The sequence below is a fragment of the Magnolia sinica genome, chromosome 5 (assembly GCF_029962835.1).
Source record: "Magnolia sinica isolate HGM2019 chromosome 5, MsV1, whole genome shotgun sequence".
NCBI lineage: Eukaryota > Viridiplantae > Streptophyta > Magnoliopsida > Magnoliales > Magnoliaceae > Magnolia > Magnolia sinica.
The window spans coordinates 92,863,238-92,887,121 of NC_080577.1; the positions used below are offsets into that span (position 1 = coordinate 92,863,238).

At 38.1% G+C, this 23,884-nt stretch overlaps 1 protein-coding gene across 2 annotated transcripts; it reads left to right on the forward strand.

The window, feature by feature from the left end:
* The first annotated feature begins 503 nt into the window (after positions 1 to 503).
* LOC131247394 (uncharacterized protein At2g29880-like) lies at positions 504 to 1,437 on the forward strand. Of its 2 annotated transcripts, none has more exons than XM_058247706.1 (2): positions 504 to 641; positions 723 to 1,437. In XM_058247706.1, exons 1-2 carry the CDS (start codon positions 612 to 614, stop codon positions 1,362 to 1,364), a joined length of 672 nt encoding a protein of 223 aa, XP_058103689.1. In that variant the 5' UTR covers positions 504 to 611; the 3' UTR covers positions 1,365 to 1,437. The 2 variants fall into 2 exon arrangements, with proteins under 2 accessions (XP_058103689.1, XP_058103688.1); XM_058247705.1 differs by having other exon boundaries at positions 504 to 637.
* Positions 1,438 to 23,884: the final 22,447 nt, after the last annotated feature.

Here is a 23,884-nt window from a genome sequence, read left to right on the forward strand (position 1 = left end):
TAATTTTCATACAACAGTTGGTCATGCTATATGTAAGGTTTATTAAACTTTGAAAATAGTGAATGGTCATCGAGTTACAAACTTGGTGGTTTGTTGGATACTTATAAGGATGAGTGAATTTATGTTATATAAGTCTATCTTAATATTTGCTGTTTTAATAACTATAGTTGCAATTTGTAAAAAAATCATACAATCTTCATATTCAAGTGAAATGATAGACGCTTTTAACGATACATCCACACCTACCCAGTCACCGGCAAAAACACCACCGGTAGCCACCCCATGTTCACCACGTGCTAAAACCATGAAATCTCTCATGGAGCCTTCATCTAGAGCGACGAAGATCAAATGGACAAGTGCTATGGACTAGATATTGTTCGACACATTCCTTGAACAGGTCACACTAGGTCTTAAGGCTGATAACGGATTCAAGTGGGAGGCATACCAGATTGCAGCCGACAAAGTTACAAAGCACACTGAGGTAATTGTCACATGAAAAAATGTGTCCAATTAATTGAGATATTACAAGCGAGAGTATACTGCAGTGAAGGATATGTTGGCAGCGAGTGGCTTCGGTTGGGACTCTGAGAGGATGGTTGTGACAGCCCCTGATGAAGTCTGGGAGCAATATCTTAGGGTACGTTTTACTGGTTTTGAATTATCTATCATCAATCTCTATGTATTATTTACCTATTATTACATCTGTCTTATTCCTCTGACAGTCTCACCCAAATGCTGTAAGACTCTGCGGTAAACGAATCGACGGGATGGATGACCTCGCAGTGATATGCGGATCTGACCAGGCCACGGGCCGCTACGTACGAGGCAGTAGGAGTATGGCTACGTCGACATCTTCTTCTTGTCTACAGCGAGACCTTAATGAAGCATGGAATTCTGTTGATGACGATATGGATGATACGATAGATCTATCAGAGGATTACGTAACAGACTCCACAGGGACCATTCCATTACCATCGGACAGTCCTGCGATGGGACATCACGGGTCCCATGGCACTCCCACTCGCACTTCTGATTCCGATGGTACTCGCAGAGGGATAGTAACAAGGAAACGATCGTGCCCGGCTCGTCCATGTAATGTACTCGGGGCCTCATTAAATACCGTGGCCAAGTCAATGATGAAATTTGGGCTCAGCAAACAGGTTAATCGTACTAACAAAGTAGTTGATATGCTCGAGGAGGTGAAAGGCCTGACCACCAAAGAATTTATCGATGTTGGTGAGATCCTGAGTAAGGACAAGTTGTTGGTGTCGTTCTTTGTTAGTCTTCGACTTGAGCACCGAGTGGAGTGGTTAAAGGAAAAACTGCATGATCACTTCGGTGATGGAGGTGAAGGTTCTGTCTGACAGGGTGTGGTTATTGGGGTTTGTTATGCTAGTTTCTTTTTTGGTGGCATGTAATAACTTATACTATTGTGATGTTTGGTTCCGTATACTCTCACATTATGTTTTTTTGATATTTTGGATTTTTGTGTGCTGGTATATATGCCTAATGTATACCATGATGGCTGTTGTTTGAATGACTAAATATGTTTTGGAGGTTGTTCATATATATCTACTCACATTTTTTGCATTACGCACATTAACTCGGATTAGATTTGTCAGTTCATATAATGTAGGAAGGGTACGTACATACAATTTTAAAATTCATAAAATAGGATTGTACTTGCTTATTTGACTTACGGATGTTCATTTTTTGATATATCACAAAAATAATCCATGCATGCCATCGCAGATGGGTAAAGAAAAGTTCTATGTTGTCCTTGTCGGGCGACGCCGTAGGATATATCACACTTGGGATGAGATGTGAGTTGAAGTTGAGGGATATAGTGGCGGCAGGCACCGCGCATTTCGGAACTTGAGGGAGGCCATAGCATGCTGGGAGAATTTTTTTCGTAAGGTCTGTGAGCCATCTGTACCACTGCAAGAGTCTCTGTGTTTTCAGGTTGCCACTGCATCTACTGAGATCGAGATCCAGTACGCTACGACTTCGTCTACCCATCAGTTGACCCAGACAAGATAGGAAGTGGTGGAGAGGGCGACATCGACTGATGATCTTGCTCCATCGAATAGCGAGAAAGTCGTTGCGATTTTCGTGGGCCTGGTGGTTCTTTTTTTGGCATTGCTTATTATTATTAAATTTTAAATATGGCAGAGGTAACTTTGAATATTTCTTTCTACTTATGTTTATGGTTTTTGTGGATGATAGCCGTGTGATGGTTTGTTATAGTATAGTCTGCATGTAGTATTTTGTATTTTCTTTGTGCCATTGATATCTCTTTACATCTCTAGTTTTAATTTGACATGGATCTCCTAATTATTTCAAATAACCATATGAACGGAATGGATGGAACACATCCATGAATGTGTGGCCCATAGTGAAATCAGAAGTTAAAATTTTTCAGCTGTTGTCCATTTCGAACAATACAATACTTGATATGGCGGCAATGATTTAGACGGTTTGGATTGCCATACATGGATGAACGGCGTGATATGGATGAGGCACCACAGCTTTAAATATATAAGTGTTAAACAGTCCTTCTACGAGAAAAACTTTGATACTCTGGTGGAGAATGATGGATAATATGCAAGTACTTAGGAAATTCATTGTAACAGGTACGGATAGTCAAATTAATCCATCTAAATTGTGATTCCTAGTCTAGATGTAGCATGAACAAAGAAATAAGCTCATTTTTTTATCTGACTATCTTTGTGGGGGACATTAATTGGACGGTTAAAAATTAAAAATATCCCACAGTCTTGTTTCGATGAAAAAATGTCCAAAAATACGATGTCAGAATTTTCCCACCAATATGATTTTGGGACTGTCACTATGGAACAGTGGGCTCCACAATTTAGTTGGTTGAACTTGAGCTCATGCATGCCTGGAGTACAGTTTCCGAGTGCCCGCAAATCAAGCATGCTGCGCGCCTAAGATCATTTAACTCCACCCCTTCAAACAGGCATTGAAAAAGAAAGTTCCCAACATGTCTGGGAATTGATCCTCCTTTTGCATTGGACAATGGCGGCGCCCACCAAACGCCCAGAACACAATGTGCCAAAAACAAAGAACAAGAACAAGAAAAATCAAAAGGCATCCGTAGACCGTCCAAACACTCCAGCCATTGGATTGCATGCAATCCCATGCCCGGCTAAACACGCCTCTGCATCTACAACATATGGAATCGTTGAACCATCCAAATGTACACACCATACGGGCGCTGGATCGTCACTCCAATTGGATATGAGATAATCCACTGACATTCAATAAATTGCTTCATTTTCTGTGCACTCCAACCCACTACAACGTACTCCACCCTAATACTCCCGTCCAAACGGGCCCTTAAGAGACCAAGATTAAAGAATTCACATGCCAAGGATCTAAGGAAACCAAGTGATAAAGGAAGAGAATTGAAGAATTGAAGTAAAGATAATGAAGCCTGAAAATAAATTTCGGGGCCAGAAAAGTCTAATTCTGGAAAACTGTTAGAATGACCTTCAATAATATTGAAGACCTGTAGATAATATCGAAGGGACATATCGAAGACCTATAGATAATATCGAGAAATTCAAAAATTTTGACCAAACTCGTTGGATATTCTGGACTGATCTTCGATACTATCGAAGACCTGTCGATAATATTGAAGGACATCAAAGGACATATCGAAGACCCTTAGATAATATCGAAGCTGTGTAAATTTGAGGCGGTTTTTAGATTTTTCCAAGTCAGTGCGAAAGGAGGTGCTGTAAAACTATAAATAGGAGTCTCTAGGGCACTCCTAGGGATCATCTAGGGTTTGGAGGAGAAAAGCACAAGGGTGGAGAGCCATCGCCAAGGGTTTTTCTTCCGTTATTCCTTAGTTTTTCATGTTTTCTTCTAGAGATTTTAATTCAATCATGTCTATGGTTGGCTAAACCTTTTAGCTAGGGCTAAGAGGTGAAGCTTGTAGCATGATGGGATGTTTCTATTGCTTTGATTCATGTTTATGATGAACTTACTTTGATTCTAGTTTGATTATAAGGAATAGTTTTAATTTTTAATAGTTTGTTGTGACTCAAATTACAATGGATCTACAATAGCTTTGAGTATGTTCTTTTCATGTTTTGGGATTTTGAATCTAGGAAATCCTATTGTTCACCATCGTCCCTTGGGCATAGTTGGATGATGGAATCCTCCTTAACTTTCACGATTCTCTCGGATTGATTGTGGGATTAGTAAATCCTGTTGTGAGCCATTGTCTCATGGGCATGGTTTTGTGATAGAATCACTTCTAGTTCTCACACCGCTCTTCCATTGAGAATTAGGTTAAAGGAAGTTCAAATTTGATTTTACTGAGATCTTTTCCAATTAGATAGGATAGGACTCCGATTCCAATCGTGTGACTTGAATCAAGCATAGATCTCCTTGATCTCTACAAGTGGATCCTTGGAAACCCTAGTTTCCCACCTTTGAATTTCTTAAGTTTTTCATTAAATCTCTCACAATTACTTTCAAATATTTCAAATTTAGATATACATCTTCTTCTAGTTCTAGTTCTAGTTACTTTCAGAATACTCACGAGATTAGTCCCCGTGAATTCGACCTTGGTTTCATTACTACATCACGACCCTACACTTGGGGTTGCGAACAAGTTTTTGGCGCCGTTGTCGGGGATTAATGGTTGCGTTTTTCTAAAATTAACTAGTTTTGGAATTACGTTAAGATTAGAGTTTTTCTATTTTTCTATTTTTAAGATTAGGGTTTGTTTTCTGTTTTTAGAAACTTTCTAATTCTAGGATTTATTTTATTTTATAAACTAACTTACTTTCTAATTCTATGTTTAGAACTTTCCTAATATTTTTAGAAACTTTCTATTTTCTATTTTTAGAAACTTTCCTTTTTAGAAACTAGTTTTAATTTATTTTTAGAAACTTTCTAATTTTAGAGTTTCTATTTTTAGAAACTAACTTGTTTTGTTTTGTTTTGTAGGATTTTAATTAGGAACTTCTAATTTGGTAACTTCTTTCTAATTCCCTCTCTCTTTCTATTTTCCTTTCTCTCTTTTAGGTTTAGGTTAGAATATGAAATTGAGGGCTGAGAGTGTTTCATGCCCAAGTGGGTTCGTGATAACACTCAACGTCTTTTGAGTGAAGGAGGTTTGGTTGAGGGGCTATCTATCCATCGCAGGATTAGACACTACTCGAGATCCTTAGAGTTAATTGAAGTAATGGCTGCAAATCAACCGGTCAATTAACTGAGAAGACAACCTAAATCAAGGGTTGAGGAAGTTCAGGATGAGAATGAGGTGCATCAAGCACCCCCGCCTCGTACTTTGCGAGATTATTTTCAACTGATGGGGGTGAGCATACCTTTATGCATGGTTTTTCCAGAAAATATGAGACACATGGATATCAAGTCAGGGGTGATCCAACTCTTCCAAAATTTCATGGGCTTGAATATGAAAATCCATACTTACACTTGAAAGAGTTTGACGAGATTATAACCACTCTATACTTTCCAAACGTGTCCGATGACACAGTCAGGCTAAAACTCTTTCCGTTTGCTTTAAAAGATAAAGCTAAGACATGGTTGCATTCACTACATCCTTAATCTATTGGTAGATGGAATGACATGATAAGGGAGTTCATAAAGAAACTTTTCCCATAGCATAAGACGAACACCCTTAGAAAGTCAATCATGAACTTCACCCAAAAGGAAGATGAAACATTCTTCCAATGTTAGGAGCAGTTCAAAGATCTTGTTAGTTCATGCCCACAACACGGTTTTGAAACATGGCACATCACTAACTTCTTCTATGATGGACTGACATCTTCCATGCGCCAATTGGTTAAGACAATGTGTAATGGGGAATTCATGAATAAAAATGTCGATGATGTGTGAGACTATTTTGATAAGCTTACTGAAAACACACAATCATGGGACATCTCCCTAAAATCAAGCACCACATCTAGGTCGGCTCAATCCAAGGAGAGGGATGGAATGTTTCTCCTGAAAGAGGAAGATGATATCAACGATAAATTAGCTAATCTTACCAGAAAACTCGAGGTCATAGAATTAATGAAGGATAAGGCTAAGGAAACTGTTTGCAGTATTTGTGCTTGCAACATTCACACAACTAAAATTTGTCCAACAATACCTGCCTTTCATGAGGTGCTGAATGAGCAATCCAATGCTATGAATAATTACCAAAGACCTTTTAGTGGACCCATTTCTAATACATATAATCCTAGTTGGAGAAATCATCCAAACTTCAGTTGGAGAAATGGATAAACCGCTACACCTCAAGGATTCCCTAATCAAATTCCATATCAAGGGAAACCTCAGGAGGATCCGATTTTAAAGCATCTTCAAAATCAAGAGCTTTTCAATTAGGGTATGCTACAAGTCTTTCAAGACCTCACAAAGGCCATACAAGGACTTGAGACTAAAAGTGCGATTGGGAACAAAGGGAGTCTTCCAGCTCAATCTCTTCCCAATCCAAAACCGCAATATGAAGTTAGCGACCCGAGCTCTTCAAATCAGATGGAGCAAGCTAAATCTATCACCACTTTTAGGAGTAGGAAGACTATTAACAAAACTATTCTGGTTAGGGTTGAAAAGCCTAAGGACCCGGAAGAGGACAACAATGATAGATCTAGTCATGCCCCACAAGAATTAGAACTAGAACTTCAAGGGAAGCCGATTGCCCCATTTTCCCAACGGTTGGTTGCACCAAAACCTCTATCTAATTCTCAGGACATTCTAGAGGTATTAAAATAAGTGAAGGTTAATATTCCTCTACTTGATGCCGTAAAGTAAATACCTTCATATGCCAAATTTCTGAAAGACTCGTGCACAACTAAAAGATGGCAAAGTATCAAAAAGAAGGTTTTTCTAACCAAAAAAGTGAGTGTCATTCTAAAGCAAGATGTGCCACAATAGTACAAAGATCCCGGTAGCCCAACCATCGCTTACGTAATTGGGAACTACCAGATTGAACACGCACTTCTTGACTTAAGAGCAAGCGTAAATCTAATCTCATACTCGGTCTACAAACAGTTAGGTTTGGGTGAATTGAAACCCACCCTAACCACATTACAACTTGCTGACCGCTCAGTTCGTGTACCGAGAGGGGTAATTGAGGATGTGTTGGTCTAAGTTGACAGATTTTACTACCCGGTAGATTTTATCATCCTGGATGCGGAACCCATCAGTAATATGAGCACTCAAATTCCCGTCATTCTTGGTCACCTATTCCTTACCACTTCAAACACAATCACTAATTGTAGGAATGGGGTCATAAATATGTTTTTTGAGAATATGACATTGGAGTTGAATATCTTTTTCAACACAGGCAAATAGTTAGAGGATGATGATGATTTCTATGACATTAACATGATTGACTCTTTCATGGAAGATAGAACAATTTTGACCTTATCCTTTGACCCTCTAGAAACGTGCCTGGCCCACTCCCATGATTTTGATAATGACATGATTAGGGAGACGGGGGGCCATGCTTGATATTGTGCCGGTACTTGAAGTTAACTGGTGGAGGCCACAATTCAAAGAATTGCCCTAAACTGATGTAGTGCCTCTACCATCTAACCTCAAGGTACTGAAGCTTAACCTAAAACCTTTACCCTCTGATTTGAAATATGTCTATTTAGGTCAAGATGAGACATACCCGGTGGTGATTTCTTCCCACCTTGAGCAAGAACAGGAGAGTATGCTCATCTTTACTCTCATTGAGCATAAAGGAGCCCTTAGATGGTCAATTGCGGACCTCAAGGGAATTGACCCTTCGATTTGTACTCACCGCATTTATCTTGAGGATAATACGAAGGCCTCTCGGCAATCACAACGTAAACTAAGTCCAAATATGAAGGAAGTGGTTAAGGCCGAGATTCTTAAGCTATTGAATGTAGGTATCATATACCCAATATCCAATAGCCAATGGGTGAGTCCAACTCAAGTGGTTCCCAAGAAGTCTGGAATCATAATCATAGCAAATGCCAATAATGAACTCGTGTCAACCAGAGTTACTATTAGTTGGAAAATGTGCATTGACTATAGGAAGTTGAATATCATCATGAGGAAGGACCACTTCCCTTTGCCCTTCATCGATCAAATTTTAAAAAAGCTAACTGGTCATTCCTATTACTGTTTCCTTGATAGATATTCGAGCTACAATCAGATCGAGATAACCCTTGAAGACTTAACACATTTGCTTGTCGAACGAAGCCATTTAGACTGTGTAATGCCCTCGTCACCTTCCAGTGATGTATGATGAGTATTTTTTTGATATGGTTGGGCAATATTTATAGGTCTTCATGGACAACTTCTCTGTCTTTGGTCCATCCTTCAGCGAATGCTTGGAAATTTTAAAAAATGTGCTGAAGCGATGTGAGGAAAAGAACTTAGTACTGAATTGGGAAAATGCCACTTCATGATTCGAAAGGAAATTGTCCTTGGACACATCATCTCATCCAAGGGAATTGAGATAGATAAGGCTAAAATTGATCTTATCTCTAACCTACCTCCACCGAAGAACATACAAGACGTGCGATCTTTTCTAAGACACACCAGGTTTTATAGAAGATTCATAAAGGACTTTAGTCACCTCTCTCGTCCTCTATGTAATCTACTTCAAAAGGATGCACCATACGAGTGGATTAAGCAATGCCAAGAAGCTTTTACTAAGCTAAAGGGCATGTTAACCACTGCACCTATCATACAACCGCCCGACTGGAGCTTTCCTTTTGAACTTATGTGTGACGCGTCTGACTATGCTCTTAGGGCGATCTTAGGCCGGAGAAAAGAAAAGAAGCCTTACATTATTCATTATGTAAGTAGAACTCTAAATCCTGCCTAAGTGAATTACTCAACTACGAAGAAGGAACTCTTAACCGTAGTATTCTCTTTGGACAAATTTAGGTCCTACTTGATCGGATCTAAGATCATCATCTACATAGATCATGCGATGCTCAAGTATCTTCTTTCTAAGAATGATGCTAAGCCTCGCCTAATTAGATAGATCCTCTTACTCCAAGAATTTAATTTAAAAATAAAAGACAAAAAGGGAGTAAAAAACGTAGTGGCTGACCATCTTTCCTGTCTTGATCTCTTTGATTCCCTTGAGATGACACACATAAATGACATGTTCCCTATAGGGCTGAAAGTTTGGCGGGTTGGGTTAGGTTGGTGCTCAACCCTAACCCAACCCAAGGTTCTTGTACCTCAACCCTAACCCAACCCAACCTCGGGTTGGGAATTCTTAACCCAAGCCCAACCCAAATGGGTTCTGTCGGGTTGGTCGGGTTGATCGAGTGGATACATGCTAATATTTTAATGATTACATTAGTTTATTATATTTCAATACACGTCTCATTTTTTATATCTATGATTTTACTAATTATATATGTAGTTATTTATTTTAAAGAACTTCATTTATTCTAAACAAACAAACTAAAATATGGGATAACTACTCATTTAAAAGTCATGTTGTGTAGCACACAATCTATTTGGGAGAGAGAAATCTAGCATATCTTATAGTTTGAACCATTGGAAATGATGTGGACCAATGAGACCTGACAGCACCGAAATTTCCTATGTCTTCAACACATACAATCCACATTCAATTATAATTTATAAATAACTTATATATTGATCGGGTTCGGGTTGGGTTAGGCAACCCAAGACCTCAACCAGAGCCCGACCCAAGTTTTATCGGGTTGGTGTTTGTATAGCCCAAGCTCAAGATCAGACTCGATACATCTTGCCCAAGCCCAACCTAATGTTGGGTCGGTCACGGTTCGGTTGGGTTCAACCTGCCCAACTTTTAGCCTTAGTTCCTTGACGAACAATTGTTCAAAGTCTCCCATTAACCTTGGTTTGTTGATATTGCTAATTATCTTGCTACAGGTTTCACACCGACACATTGGACTACGCAAGATAAGAAAAAATTCTTCGCTGAGATTCATAAGTTCTTCTGGGATGATCTATATTTTTTTAAATATTGCCCAGACCAAATTTTAAGGAGATGTGTGCCAGACAATGAACACCAAAGTGTCATCTCCTTCTATCACTCTAAGGCTTATGGTGGTTACTTTTCTACTAAAAAGACCACAACCAAAATTCTGCAGTGTGGCTTTTACTGACCCACTATGTTCAAAGATACTCATGAGTTTTGTAAAGCTTGAAAGCATTATAAAAAATTGGGTGCATTGTCTAGTCAGAATATGATGCCTTTGAACCCCATTTTTATCATCGAAGCATTTGATTGCTGGGACATCGATTTCATGGGACCACTCTCCTAATTCTTTGGAAATTTATACATTCTACTAGCAGTAGACTATGTCACTAAATGGGTCGAAGTGATTCCATGCTGGAACAATGACCATCAAATGGTCATTAAATTCTTAAAAGAGAACATTCTTTTCCAGTTCGGAACGCCTCGAGCCACATTAGTGATGTGGGCTCACATTTTTGTAGTAGGCCATTCGCGAACTTAATAAAGAAATATGGCATCTCCCACAAAGTGAGCACCCCATACCATCTACAAACAAGTGGCCAAGCTGAGATTTTCAATAGGAAAATTAAACACATCTTGGAAAAGGTAGTTAACCCTGACCGTAAGGATTGGTCAATCCTATTGACCGATGCCTTATGGGTATGCCGTATTGCATTTAAAAACCCTATTGGAATATCTCCTTTTAGACTTGTCTATGGGAAGGCTTGCCACTTGTTTGTGGAGTTGGAACATAGAGCCTACTAGGCTATTAAAAATTTGAACTTTAATTTAGACAACGCCAGCTCGCAACGTAAACTTTAGTTAAATAAACTCGAAGCAATCCGGAATTATGTGTACGAGAACTCGAGAATTTACAAGGATAGGATGAAGGTGTTTCATGACCAAAACATTCTTCGAAAATCATTCACACCAGGTCAGAAAGTCCTCTTATATAATTCTCGTTTATATCTCTTTCCTAGCAAACTCCGATCTCGTTGGACCAGTTCTTTCATTTTCGCTAATGTCGATCCTCATAGGCTGTCGAGATAAAGAATCCAAATAATAGCAATGAATTCAAAGTGAATGGATATCGATTAAAGCCATTTGTTGAGAAATTTGATTCAGAGGACATATCCATACTTCTGAATGATCCTGTTTACCAGGATTGATCTTCTAGTCTAACGGAGGTATAGTTAGGTTTATTGCTTTCATGTTTTGTTTTAGATAGTCGGCTTTATGCTGTTTAGGATAGTTTACTTTCCGTTTATTTTAGGATAGTTTTTTTCGATAGTTTAATTCTTGTGCTAACCCACCTTCACTCTGAGATCCTTTGGAAAAGCTTCAAAATTCATTCATCCGGTACTATCTTTCCATCACTTCCCCTTCAATTACGTTGTCTCTTTTACAAATCATGCTTATTTCTTTTACATTGAGGACAATGTAGATTTTATGTTGGGGGTGAGGGATTAGGTAAACTAATCAGTGTTTTCTCAGTTTTGAACAAAATTTGTAAAAATTTTCAATGTTTATCTGTTTAGAAAGCAATAAGTTGTGTATTTAAGAATGTTTTAGGTATGATGATAAGATTGAGATTGAATTCTAAATTGCTGAAGTCTAGTCATCTAAGTAATTTATCAAATATGGTTCTTACAGTCAAGTGATTAAGAGTAAGTTTGAATATTATGTTATTTATATTGCTTTTTATGAATAGTACTAGATTTTCTGATTGTTAGTATGATGATCATTGAAAGATATTGAGAACCGAGTCTGGAGAATTTTATCCACCTTAAAAGAAGAAAGAACTAGTTAAAAAAATAGGAGATGGACAAAAAGGTCATGTGTGGTGAAAAAGACTAGAAAAGAATGCAAAAATAATGCAAAGTTTGAAAAAGAATGAAGAAGGACAACACCTTTGAGGGGAATGAAAAATGTGTTTGAAAATGATGTAATGTCTAAAGAAGACTGAATGAATATAAATGACCGTCGATATAAAATCAAAATCTGAAAAAAGAAGAAAAATGGGATAAGTTCGGAATTAGTACTTGTGTTTTCAACTAATCTTGAAGTGATGAGCATGGCTAACATTATGAAAAGATAGTATTTTCACTGAGCACGTTGAAAAACTTGATGCAAACTATGCTCTGATTTAATGGATAAAGGACTTTTTCGATTGATTGCTTATGTGATTCAACTCTAGGTTTTCAAAATCTTAATTTCTCATCTTGAGTCTACTCATTCATACTTGATTACACAAAAGATTGTTTTCTGAAAAATGGTTGAACATTGCGCGTTAAGGTTCATTTTTTGCATACTTTGCTTGGGACTAGTAAAATGCGAGTTGGGGATTGTATTGAGGGTCAAATATTGCATATTGGACCCCATTTATAGCTTGGTTTTATGAACATGATAATGTTTAATGTTCTATTTTACTCATATTTGTGTTGCAAGGTGAATTTAAGAGCTTAGATTGAAAACAGTGCCAAAAGCATGGATTTAATGCTCAAGAATCATCAAGTTAAAGGATAGATCTTAGGAGACGAAGATTAAAGAATTCACATGTCAAGGATCCAAGGAAACCAAGTGATGAAGGAAGAGAATCAAAGAATTGAAGTAAAGATAATGAAGCCTAAAAATCGTCCTGAAAATAGATTCCGGGGACAGAAATGTCTAATACTCGAAAACTATTAGAATGGCCTTCGATAATATGAAAGACCTATAGAAAATATCAAAGAGACATATCGAAGACCTGTAGATAATATCGAGAAATTCAAGATTTTTAACCAAACTCGTTGGACATTCTGGACCGATCTTCGATACTATCGAAGACCTGTCAATAATATTGAAGGACATCAAAGGACATATCGAAGACCCTTAGATAATATCGAAGTTATATAAATTTGAGGCGGTTTCTAGATTTTTCCAAGTCAGTGCGAAAGGAGGTGCTGTAAAACTATAAATAGGAGTTTCTAGGGCACTCCCTGGGATCATCTAGGGTTTGGAGGAGAAAAGCACATGGGTGGAGAGCCATCGCCAAGGGTTTTTCTTCCTTTATTCCTTAGTTTTTCATGTTTTCTTCTAAAGATTTTAGTTCAATCATGTCTATGGTTGGCTAAACCTCTTAGCTAGGGCTAAGAGGTGAAGCTTGTAGCGTGATGGGATGTTTCTATTGCTTTGATTCATGTTTATGATGAACTTACTTTGATTCTAGTTTGATTATAAGGAATAGTTTTAGTTTTTAATGGTTTGTTGTGACTCAAATTTCAATGGATTTGTGATAGCTTTGAGTATGTTCTTTTCATGTTTTAGGATTGTGAATCTAGGAAATCCTATTGTTCACCATCGTCCCTTAGGCATGGTTGGATGATGGAATCCTCCCTAACTTTCACAATTCTCTCGGATTAATTGTGAGATTGGTAAATCATGTTGTGAGCCATTGTCTCATGGGCATAGTTTTATGATGGAATCATTTCTAGTTCTTACACCGCTCTTCCATTGAGAATTAGGTCAAAGGAAGTTCAGATTTGATTTTATTGAGATATTTTCCAATTGGATAGGATAGGACTCCGATTCCAATCGTGTGACTTTAATTAAGCATAGATCTCCCTGATCTCTACAAGTAGATCCTTGGAAACGCTAGTTTCCCACCTTTGAATTTCTTAAATTTTTCATTAAATCTCTCACAATTACTTTCAAATATTTTAGATTTAGATATACATCTTCTTCTAGTTCTAGTTCTAGTTGCTTTCAGAATACTCACGAGATTAGTCCCTATGGATTCGACCTCAGTCTCACCGAGATTATTACTAAATCATGACCCTACACTTGGGGTTGTAAACACTGCGCAATTGCGTACCCGATCCCAAGAAGAGGCTAGAACTCTTGTGTCTATAAAGGCCCTGTATCCGACCAGAAGGAGAAAGGAAGAAAGAAAAAAGGGAAGAAACAAGAGAGAGAGAGAGAGAGAGAGAGAGAGAGAAGTCTGACAAGAAGAGAAAAAAAGAGAAAGAAAGAGAAAGGAATGAAAAGAAAGAGAGAGAAAGAGAGAGAAAGAGAAAGAAAAGAAAGGAAAAGAAAAAGAGAGGAAAAAAGAGAAACAAGAGAAAAAGAAGAGGCAACAACCCAAGGTGTTGGGATCGTGCCTACAGGACCATTGAGTCGTTGAACTCGGGCTTAGGGTCGAGTCAAGTTCAACATCTCGAGACGTGAGGGTTTCCTCTTTTAAGCTAACTTGATTTAGAGATAATATTATCTTGACATTTACATGCTTTCATGACAATGTGAACTTCCCTGTATTCGTTTAGTTTACCAACACCAATTATTTATCCTTTAAGAATAATGGTTAAGGTATGAGAGTAATCATTTATGGCCTTTCTGAATTTACGTGAGGGTTTTATCCTTTAAGCTTACTTTAATTTAAGTTAATATGAATTGTCTTGCCTTTTACCTATTCCCATGATTTTCTCTCTTCAATTGTTTAATTTATCATCAACAATTATTGGCCCTTTTAGGATTATGGTATGATGTTAGTTACAGGTAATCTTTATAAATTTGTGTGGGGCTATGGATACAAGTCCTGCCCTTGCCTTTATCAAATTTGTTGAGTAAGCCCTTGTTACTCTTCTCTTTTGAGTTGGCCCTTGCCACTCTCCTTATTATTGAGTTGGTCATTGCCACTCTTCTTTTTGTTGAGTTAGTCATTGCTACTCCTCTTATTATTGAGTTGGTCATTGCCACTCTCTTCTTTATTAAGCTAGCTATTTCTACTCTCCTCCATACTTTTTTAGCCTTGCACTATTTACCTTTAAGGCTTGGGCATGTGTCTTGGTATTTTATAACTCTCATGATTCAATAGATTTCTCTCTTTGGTGTAAGTACTATGTTGGGAATCCCCCTTCTAACGATCAAATAAATATCATAGACGTAATGCGTTTTCGATAGCGACCCCTAAGGCGACACGTAATTCCATATTTCATGGGTAGTGGTGCACAAATCGATGTAAGTAATTCGCAATGAGTGTTACATCGCCTCCGGGATTAGATGTCGCAAATAGTCACTCCATGAATAAATCGTGTCACATAATTCATCCAGTCATATGTCGTATTCATCTTGGGATACCGCGTAAATCTATGTTAAACGTGGGACACGTCGGTGAATCTCCATAGAATGAGATGCGAGGCGAGCCAAATAAGTCTAAATGTTTTTCACATTGTGGCGATCGGTAAGTGTGATTAATTGCATATACTTTACTAGTCATGCATCTCATATATATTTCTTGTGAATATTGATACATCTTGCAGTTGTGGAGTACGGGATATATCAGAACCTTTACATTGCTTTTATGAATCTCTTGAGTTACTTTTAACCTTAAAGGATAACCATCACTATGAGTAGGACGTTGACCCTCTCCAACCTTATAGATGACACAGGCGATGTACAGATTGAAGACCTAGTGGACCAAATCACAATGGAAGATTATACTAAAAGAATAATATGATAGTTTTATGACTTAGATTTATATTTCCACTATGAACTCAATAATGTAATAAGCTCCCATTGATAGGGTACTTAATATTTTATTTGAATTCTTTTAATAACAATCACAGTTGGTTTTATTCTCGTTAACGATTACCTTCATGGATGTAATTGGATGTGATCCAAATGAAGGAAAAAATATGGTGCGATTTTCTAAAGTATCTAATTCATTCAATTATTAACACCCAGTTTTCTCAGGCACGAGTATAAACTCTGGCCGTGAAAATTCGGGATGTTACAACAATTACCTAAATAATTATAATTCAAATTATATTTCTATTAGAGTATATCTGTGAAATTAGCCTACCCATGATTAATCATTTTTCCCAAATCTAAATTTCGTATAGAAATCACATAATTGATCTTTAGTTTATTGATCACGCTTTCATTGTCATAATTAACCGGCATGGCCTCATGCTAAAGCTTTAACTGATTTATAATCCTTCTCAACCAAACACCTTCCTTGAATGCTTCTGTCATTGCCATGTACTCAACTTCGATTGTGGAAAGAGTAACCATAGACTGAATCCTTGGCATCCAACTGATCGCTCCACCCGCTAGCATAAACGAGTAATCGGAAGTCAACCTTCTATTGTCTGCACTGCCTGCGTAATCAGAATATATATAACTTACCAACTTGGTCCATGAATTTTAAAATGATAAGACGTAGTCATGCGTACCTCGAATGTATCAAAGTAGCTATTTCATTGCCTCCTAATGTTGCTTATTGGGGTTAGACATGTATTTACTAACAACACCTACCGCATATAAAATATCTAGTCTGGTATAGACCATGACATACATTAAGATGCCAACCGCACTCGAATAAGACGCATAAGATATATCTTACTTTTCTTCATCGGTTTTATGGCAATATTCTAAAGATAGCTTGAAGTGAGCCATGTGGCTTTGCTTTATCCATCTCATACTTCATTAGTACCTTCTCAAGGTATTTTGCCTGAGATAACCATATGATGCCTCTTATCCCGTCTCTGTGTATGTCAATGTAGGGAACCCTCTTTGCAAACCCTAGATCTTTCATCTCGAATGTCCCTGATAATTGAGTCTAAAGTAAATTGATCTTAAACATGGTATGATTGGCGATAAGCATGTCATCAGCGTACAAAATTAAGATAATGAATTTCCCATCGCTAAGTGTTTTGTAATAGACATAATGATCATATTTACTCTTGGTAAACTTCTTACTCACTATGAAAAACTTAAACTTTTTTATACCAATGCCTAGGCGACTGTTTCAGGCCGTACAACGATATCTTTAACCTGCAAACATTGTTCTATGCCTTCTGTATCTAGTACTAACACGAATCTGATTGATACTTGCTTCACCATAGATATGGATATTTTAGTGGAGTTAACACATTCTCTTTAAGCATATCCTTTCGCTGTCAACCTTGCCTTATGCCTATCTTGTTTCTTATTGAAGATCCACTCGCACCTGATTGCTTTACGCCCAACGGGAAGCTCCACCGGCTTCCACGTCTCATTCCTGTACAATGAGTCAATCTCATCATTTATCGTTGGTTTCCACTTTTTGGTATCTAGCTCATTAAGAGCCTCTTGAAGAGTAAATGGATCCCTTTCATCTGTAATGAGGAAAAACACAACAGTTAAGCCATCTTTGTATCTCTCTGGTAACCTAAATCTTTTGGCGGATTCCTTCTCACAGGTGGCTGTTTCACCTGCTCTTGTACCTTTGTCTGCATCTTTTTCTTATCTTGTTTCTTATATCTATCTAACTAAACGTCCATAACCAACTTTTTCAGTTCCTTATGTGCATCCTTACAAAACAAAGATACTTCGTCGAATTTGACATCATGACTAAGGATGATTTTCCGTATGACCTGGTTATACAGCCTATACGCCTTTACACCACCACTATAACTGACAAATATGTACTTTTTAACTCTTTGGTCCAGCTTATCTCTTTCAACTGACAGTAAATGAGAGTAAGCATCGCAACCAAATACTCACAGTCCTAAGTAGTTTACATGCTGACCACTCTACACTTCCTCTAGAATTTTGCAATCGATGATCATAGAAGAGGATCAATTCACCAAGTAACAAGCCGTGTTAAAGGCTCAAGTCCATAATTTCTTTCCCAACACAACATTACCAATCATGCATTGGGCCCTCTCCCAGAGAGTCTGATTCATCTGCTCAATCACATTATCCTACTATAGTGTGTGATGCACTGTGTCGTGCCTTACTATCCATTCATCTTTGAAATATTGATTGAATTCCCCATAAGTGAATCTCTCCCTCGTTATCTGTCATTAGTACTTTAACTTTATGTCATGTCTATTTTTCCTTTTACTCCTTGAAGTTGGTGAAAACATCGGATTTATTTTTCATAAAATAAACTTATACTTTTTTGGAATAATCGTCAATGAACATGATGAACCATGACGGCCCATCACCAGAAACCACGAGCGACGACCCTCAGACATCAGAATGCACATAATTAAGAACACCTTACATACATGTTTATAAGACTTAAAAGATAACATTGAATGTTTATCTTATATACAATACTCGCATATATTAAAATCAAAACTTTTAAAGATTGAAATTAAACAATGGTTAGAAAGTACGTTCATGCCCAGCTCGCTCATGTGGCCTAAACATGTATGCCACATACGTGCAGACATGAAATCCGTTACAGATGTTATAGCTCCACCTGATGAAGTGCTTCCTCTCAATCTGTAAAGATTTTCGTTCCTCTATGCCTTCATGACAACGAGTGCCCCCTTTAAAACTTTAAGGACACGATCAAACCCGGTATATCTGCACCCAAGCGCCTCGAGTGCTCCCAAAGATATCAAGCTCCTCATCTCAAGAACGTATCTCACCTCGGTTAAAGTATGCTCCATGCCATCAAACAGCTTGATACTCATCGATCCAACACCCACCACATTATAAGTATTATCATTACCCATAAATACCTGGCCACCATCACATTCTTTGTAACTGATAAACTAACTCTGATGAGTAGTCATGTGATATGATGCTCCAGTATCCAAAATCTACTATTACAATGATCATCGTATAAGTGTCCGACCATGGACACTGATAACGCATCATAACCACTTGTACCTTCATTAGACTTGGCGGTGTTGGCCTCCTTGAAAGAAGCCTTTGAATTCTCTTTTCTTGCATTAGGATTTTAACAATCCTTCTTCATGTGCCTGGACATCCCATAGTTCTAGCGCCTCAACTTGTCATTACTCATACCCTTGGATTTGGACCTATAACGTGAAGATACAGTGTTCCTGTAACACCCCAGTTCCCGGAACCCGAGTACACTACTCGTTTTCTAAAAAATCGAACGTTAACCTTTAAATATCCTAAATTTCACGTACATTTTTTTCTTTTATTAGAGTCAATAAACTAGCTAGAAAAAACAAATCAAGTATAAGAGGAAGTCTAAATATACATAACCAAAGTTTCAAATGGTTACCTAAAAACTTATATAAACCAATCTTTTAACATTTACAAACATAACAATATAAATTAAATACAAATAAAATCAGGAATGGAGAGTCACAAGATCATATGGCTCCTCCCATTGCACATGAACACCAGCATATACATCCTCTGCATCTCCTGCACACTGAATACGGTTCGATAGCGTCAATGGCTATCCAGTGAAGTATAACCCCCAAGATTTATCGTATCATCAAGATAATTAAACATAGTTATCCTAGACAGTGTATAACAATTATTACATAATGATTATCATAGAATCAAGTGAGGTTCATCAAATACACACTCATTAAATAAATTACAGAAGATAATCTTATTTAAATGCATGGATGTATGCACATGCTCATAGACCTAGGGATGCACATTCAACTAATAAAAAGTCGCCCAAGGAGAACTAGTCACTCGGAAAAATACTCAAAGGTATGCCTAGGGAGAACTTGCCACCCAGAAAAGACTATGCAACGAGGTCGCCTAAGGAGAACTTGCCACCCGAAAAAATACTCAAAGGTATGCCCAAGGAGAACTAACTACTCGAAAAAGATCATATGATATAGATCACCCAAGGAGAATTAGTCACTCGAAAGTATACAAAGGTATACCCAAGGAAAACTAACCACCCGAAAAAGACCATATGCCATGAAAATGTATGATTAGCCCAACCATTATTATTCCAATTTCAAACCATCATTTTAAAGAAGCTTAAAGGTCACTATGGGGGGTGGGAGGTTGTCACCCAGCATAGGCCGAAAGCTCAAGCATAGTGTCCCATTCCAACATTTCTAGCTCATGAGGCTAGCAAATAGGGTGTTTAAGACTAACTTATTTAACTAGTGATCAATTATGGTTCTACAAGTGGAACTTATCATCACAAGGTTATATGAAGATGGTTCTTTAAGGCCACATAGGGCAATTATTAAATCAAGTCGCATAGGGCAAACAACACATCCCAAAGATGTAATAAAAAGGGATTATCCCAAAAGTCACTTAGGCAACAAACGTTCCATAAGATGATAAGTCCACACCAAATGTTTCATTTAATTTATTAGACAAAGTGGCCAGTAGTTCTATGACCTCCCATCATTTCATCAGGTAATCATAAATGATAAATTTGTTACGTATAATGTTGATAACACATGCATAGCTAAAGTGTTATTCTTAGAATAGGATAGAGGTAATTGAAATTTATCACATATTCAAATATTTAACTTTAAATTCAATTCATCAATTATTCATAAAACTTGAATTCAATATGAGCAACCAACCATGTTAAGCAATCGATAAGGTACATGAACAAAAACGAATAAACAAGCCAACTATCTAGATGTAGAAAAGCTTGAAGGGTAATCCTCACCTTTAGTGTGGACATACTTCTCACTTCTTGCTAAACACCCGATCTTAAGTCCAAGACGCCACACTTTAAACCACTAGCACAACTAGATCGCAACATAAGTAATCAATAACCCAGATAAATTTAACTTAATCACTGATAAAATGCTTATAGAGAGCTAATTCACTTGGTTGTACCACTTGAACCGATTTAATTCAGTTCTAAATCAGCCCACATTATCAGGACCCATTTGCTACATTGTCAAATCGAAAGCTATTATCAGCTAATCTACTATATTAGCTTAATATTAAGAACTTAGTTAATTCAGTGGCTCCCATACATAAGAGAGTTAATCCAGTTAGCTAATTCGGCTCATAATCGAATTGATTTTAGCCGAGGATAAATGATTCAACAATCTAACAGTAAGTCCCTAAGCAATTATCAACAGTCAAGATAGGCCAACTAAGACGCAGTGCTTCTATTGAGTCAACCCGACACAAATTTCCATCTTAGACATCTTAGGATTGATCTAGCTTAAACTAGAGGAAAGAATACTTGATGAGTTGAACTGAGGTGCCACAACGGATAGATCAGAGTTCTGATCCCTGGCTAACTCGGCAAGTCGACTTAGATGGGTCACTCGATCTTCTTCCCTCTTCTTTCTTTCTCCTTTCTCCTTCTTTCCTCCTGTTTATTTTTCTTTCTTTTCCTCTTTTCTTTTCTTTTTCTCCCACTTCCTATAATATATCTGGATATATTAGCAACTAGACTCGGCTGAACTGAGCTGACTCAGTGCGGCACTAATGAGTTGAGTCTTCTCTCTCTCACTCTGTATCTTCTTCCTCCGCATCATTTCTTCCTTTCCTTTTTCTTCCCTTTGCTTCTACTACTGGAATGTCCAGCAAGAAGCTCGGTACAGAAAGTGTCTGGGTGGGACCAGACATGCTCAAAACACAACCCGAACTCAGTCGAGTTGAGCCCACTCGGCTCGACAGTAGCACCCTCTCACTATCTTCTTCCTCTCTTCTTCTCCTGCTCCTCTACTTCTTTCTTTTCTTCTGCTAGGAGGACCCGAGGTGTGAGACATGACTCAGATCTAGCCCAGACTCGGACCGAGTCACCCAGTGGTAGCAGCAGCGGCGCTCTCTCTCTCTCTCTATTTCTTCTATTTTTTTCCTTTTCTCTCCTTTTGAATTCGTTGCCCTAAAAGGGAAAGAGGGTTATTTATACCCTCTTAGACGTCTAGAAGGACTAGCAACTAACCATGGATTAGTTACCAGTTCAGTCGCCTAACCCGATAGGATTTGAGTCGGTATGATTGTATTATAATAGTATGGTTGTGATCGGACTGTAGGGATGGATTTCTGAGTCAATGGCCCACCAAATGATCGTTTTGGATCCAGGAATGGGGTCCATGATTAGATGATGTCTTTTTCGAGAGAACGGAGGAGATGACTCGAGCTGCAGTGACAAATAGAAAATAAAGGGCTATTCTTTAAGTTTATTTGCACTAAACGGCTTAGATGGGACCCACAAATCTTGTGGGACACACATCTTGGTTGGATGGTCACGAAAATCTGGTGGTTTTCGAGTTTCTGTCCAATACACGGTTTTCACGAGAAACCGGCTTATAACACGAGTTGAATCTATTTCCGTTGTAAGAAGCTCCTAGGTGATTTCCTGAGATGCTCTCAGTGTTGATCTGGAGCCACGAACGGTCCAAATTGAGTTTGGATCGTTTAGTTAGTAACGGCCACAAATGGAGAGATTCCTTCCCTGCCTACTCGCATAGCGAAGGAACCCTAATTTTCTTCAAGGGTTAGGATTCTTTGTAATGGACGGTCGAGATGGCAAGGAGAACTTTCCCCTGAATCGCCAGCTCATTGGTATGAAACCGGTTTCCATTTTCAGAAACTACTAGAGCATATCTTCCATTTGCGCCTATTATGGTGTGTGCACACATGTGATAAAGTGTGTTAGACTAACTAGGTTTTGGTCAGAACAACCCACCGAACCAAATTAACGGTTTAGATCATTCGTGTGATCTCATATGGTGGCACAAAATCGGAGCACGAAACAACACTTTTTGAAACGTTGTTGCTGGCGGGAAAAGTGGGGAGAAAATCTCCTTTTTTTTTTTTTAGATTTGTTGGTCAGCGCCCATTTGATCGGGCTTATTGAACCCATGCACCGCGCGTGGGCACGCCCTTGGTGCACACGCACCATAGGTGTGGGGTCCACATTGATGTACAATGAAATTCACACCGCCCATTAGATGCCACGACCCAATTAAGACTTCTGGTCAGTGATCTGGGAGACCAACGCTTATGTGGGCCATACGTTTAAATATTGAGTTCATTATATGGATTTCTATCAATCCGATGGCCATATTCTTTTCAACTCTGGTTGATAGCACATCTAATGGTTCTTAGTTGACTTTAGTGATGTTTTGCCACTTATGTTTATGATCTAATGGGTAGATTATTATATTAATTGGTAATCACCCCATTAGGGTTGTTGGCAGGATGAGTGGTGAATCTAGCAATCCAAGATTTGATGTTAACCATTGTTGGTCCACCTTAAAATTCAAGGGACAGGTGATGAATGAAAAGGGTTCTTGTGATCAGATTAATGAACTTTTGAGCCTATAGGCTGGTCTTGAGGCGTAGGTGTACCATTAGACCCTTAGATCAACAGCCATATTAACTCCAAATTCGAATCTTAATGGTAAAATGATTCTAGGGACTGCTTACATGAAAACCGATAGTGATTTCAGTGATTAGATGACCCAATGGTGATGATTAAGCGATAGATTGGTAAATTGAGGGTTGTGGACTTAACGGATGGATGGATTTTATGATTTGAGCCTTAAAAATATCATGGTATAGTTCTATTTGTCTAACACGGTGATCGAATGCCCTAAAATATGGGTTTCACTGATAATATGATGGTTCATTTCAAATATCAATGACTGTTTTCAACAGTCGAACTTATACTAGAATGGATATGAATATCTAAGTATGTTAGGTTACACAGTAACATCAGAGTACTGAAAAATATGGGGTGTTACAGTTCTGTTCAGAAATTTGCCCCCATATAACCAATGCATATGTAGAAGCACCCACGTCCCACTTTTCTTTCTCATCGCCTTCAACTGAAGGGATGAAATGATGGTATCGATGCTAATGGTAGTTCTACCAGTGCACAACGAGTCCTTGAACGACTCATACGAAGCCGAGAGAGAATTCAACAGGAAGTATGCCTGATCCTCATCTTTCATTGTTTCCTCAACATCCATCAATTTATAGATGAACTTGTTTAAGTTACGGATCTGGGCCTTAACATCAACCCCCTTTGCTATCTTCAGATTGAATAACTGAAGCTTCAAGTACAAGCAATTCTTTAGAGACTTCTTCACATAAATGTTCTCTAGCTATGCCCATGTACTTACTACAATTTTCTCTCTCATGACACTGTAGACCTCATCCATTATGCACAATTGGATAAAGGTTCTC

Excerpts from the sequence above, each read along its gene's own strand:
- LOC131247394 (XM_058247705.1), top strand. The coding sequence starts at position 554 with ATGTTGGCAGCGAGTGGCTTCGGTTGGGACTCTGAGAGGATGGTTGTG. Across the intron at positions 638-722 it reads TCTGGGAGCAATATCTTAGG|TCTCACCCAAATGCTGTAAG; the intron begins GTACGTTTTACT and ends TTCCTCTGACAG.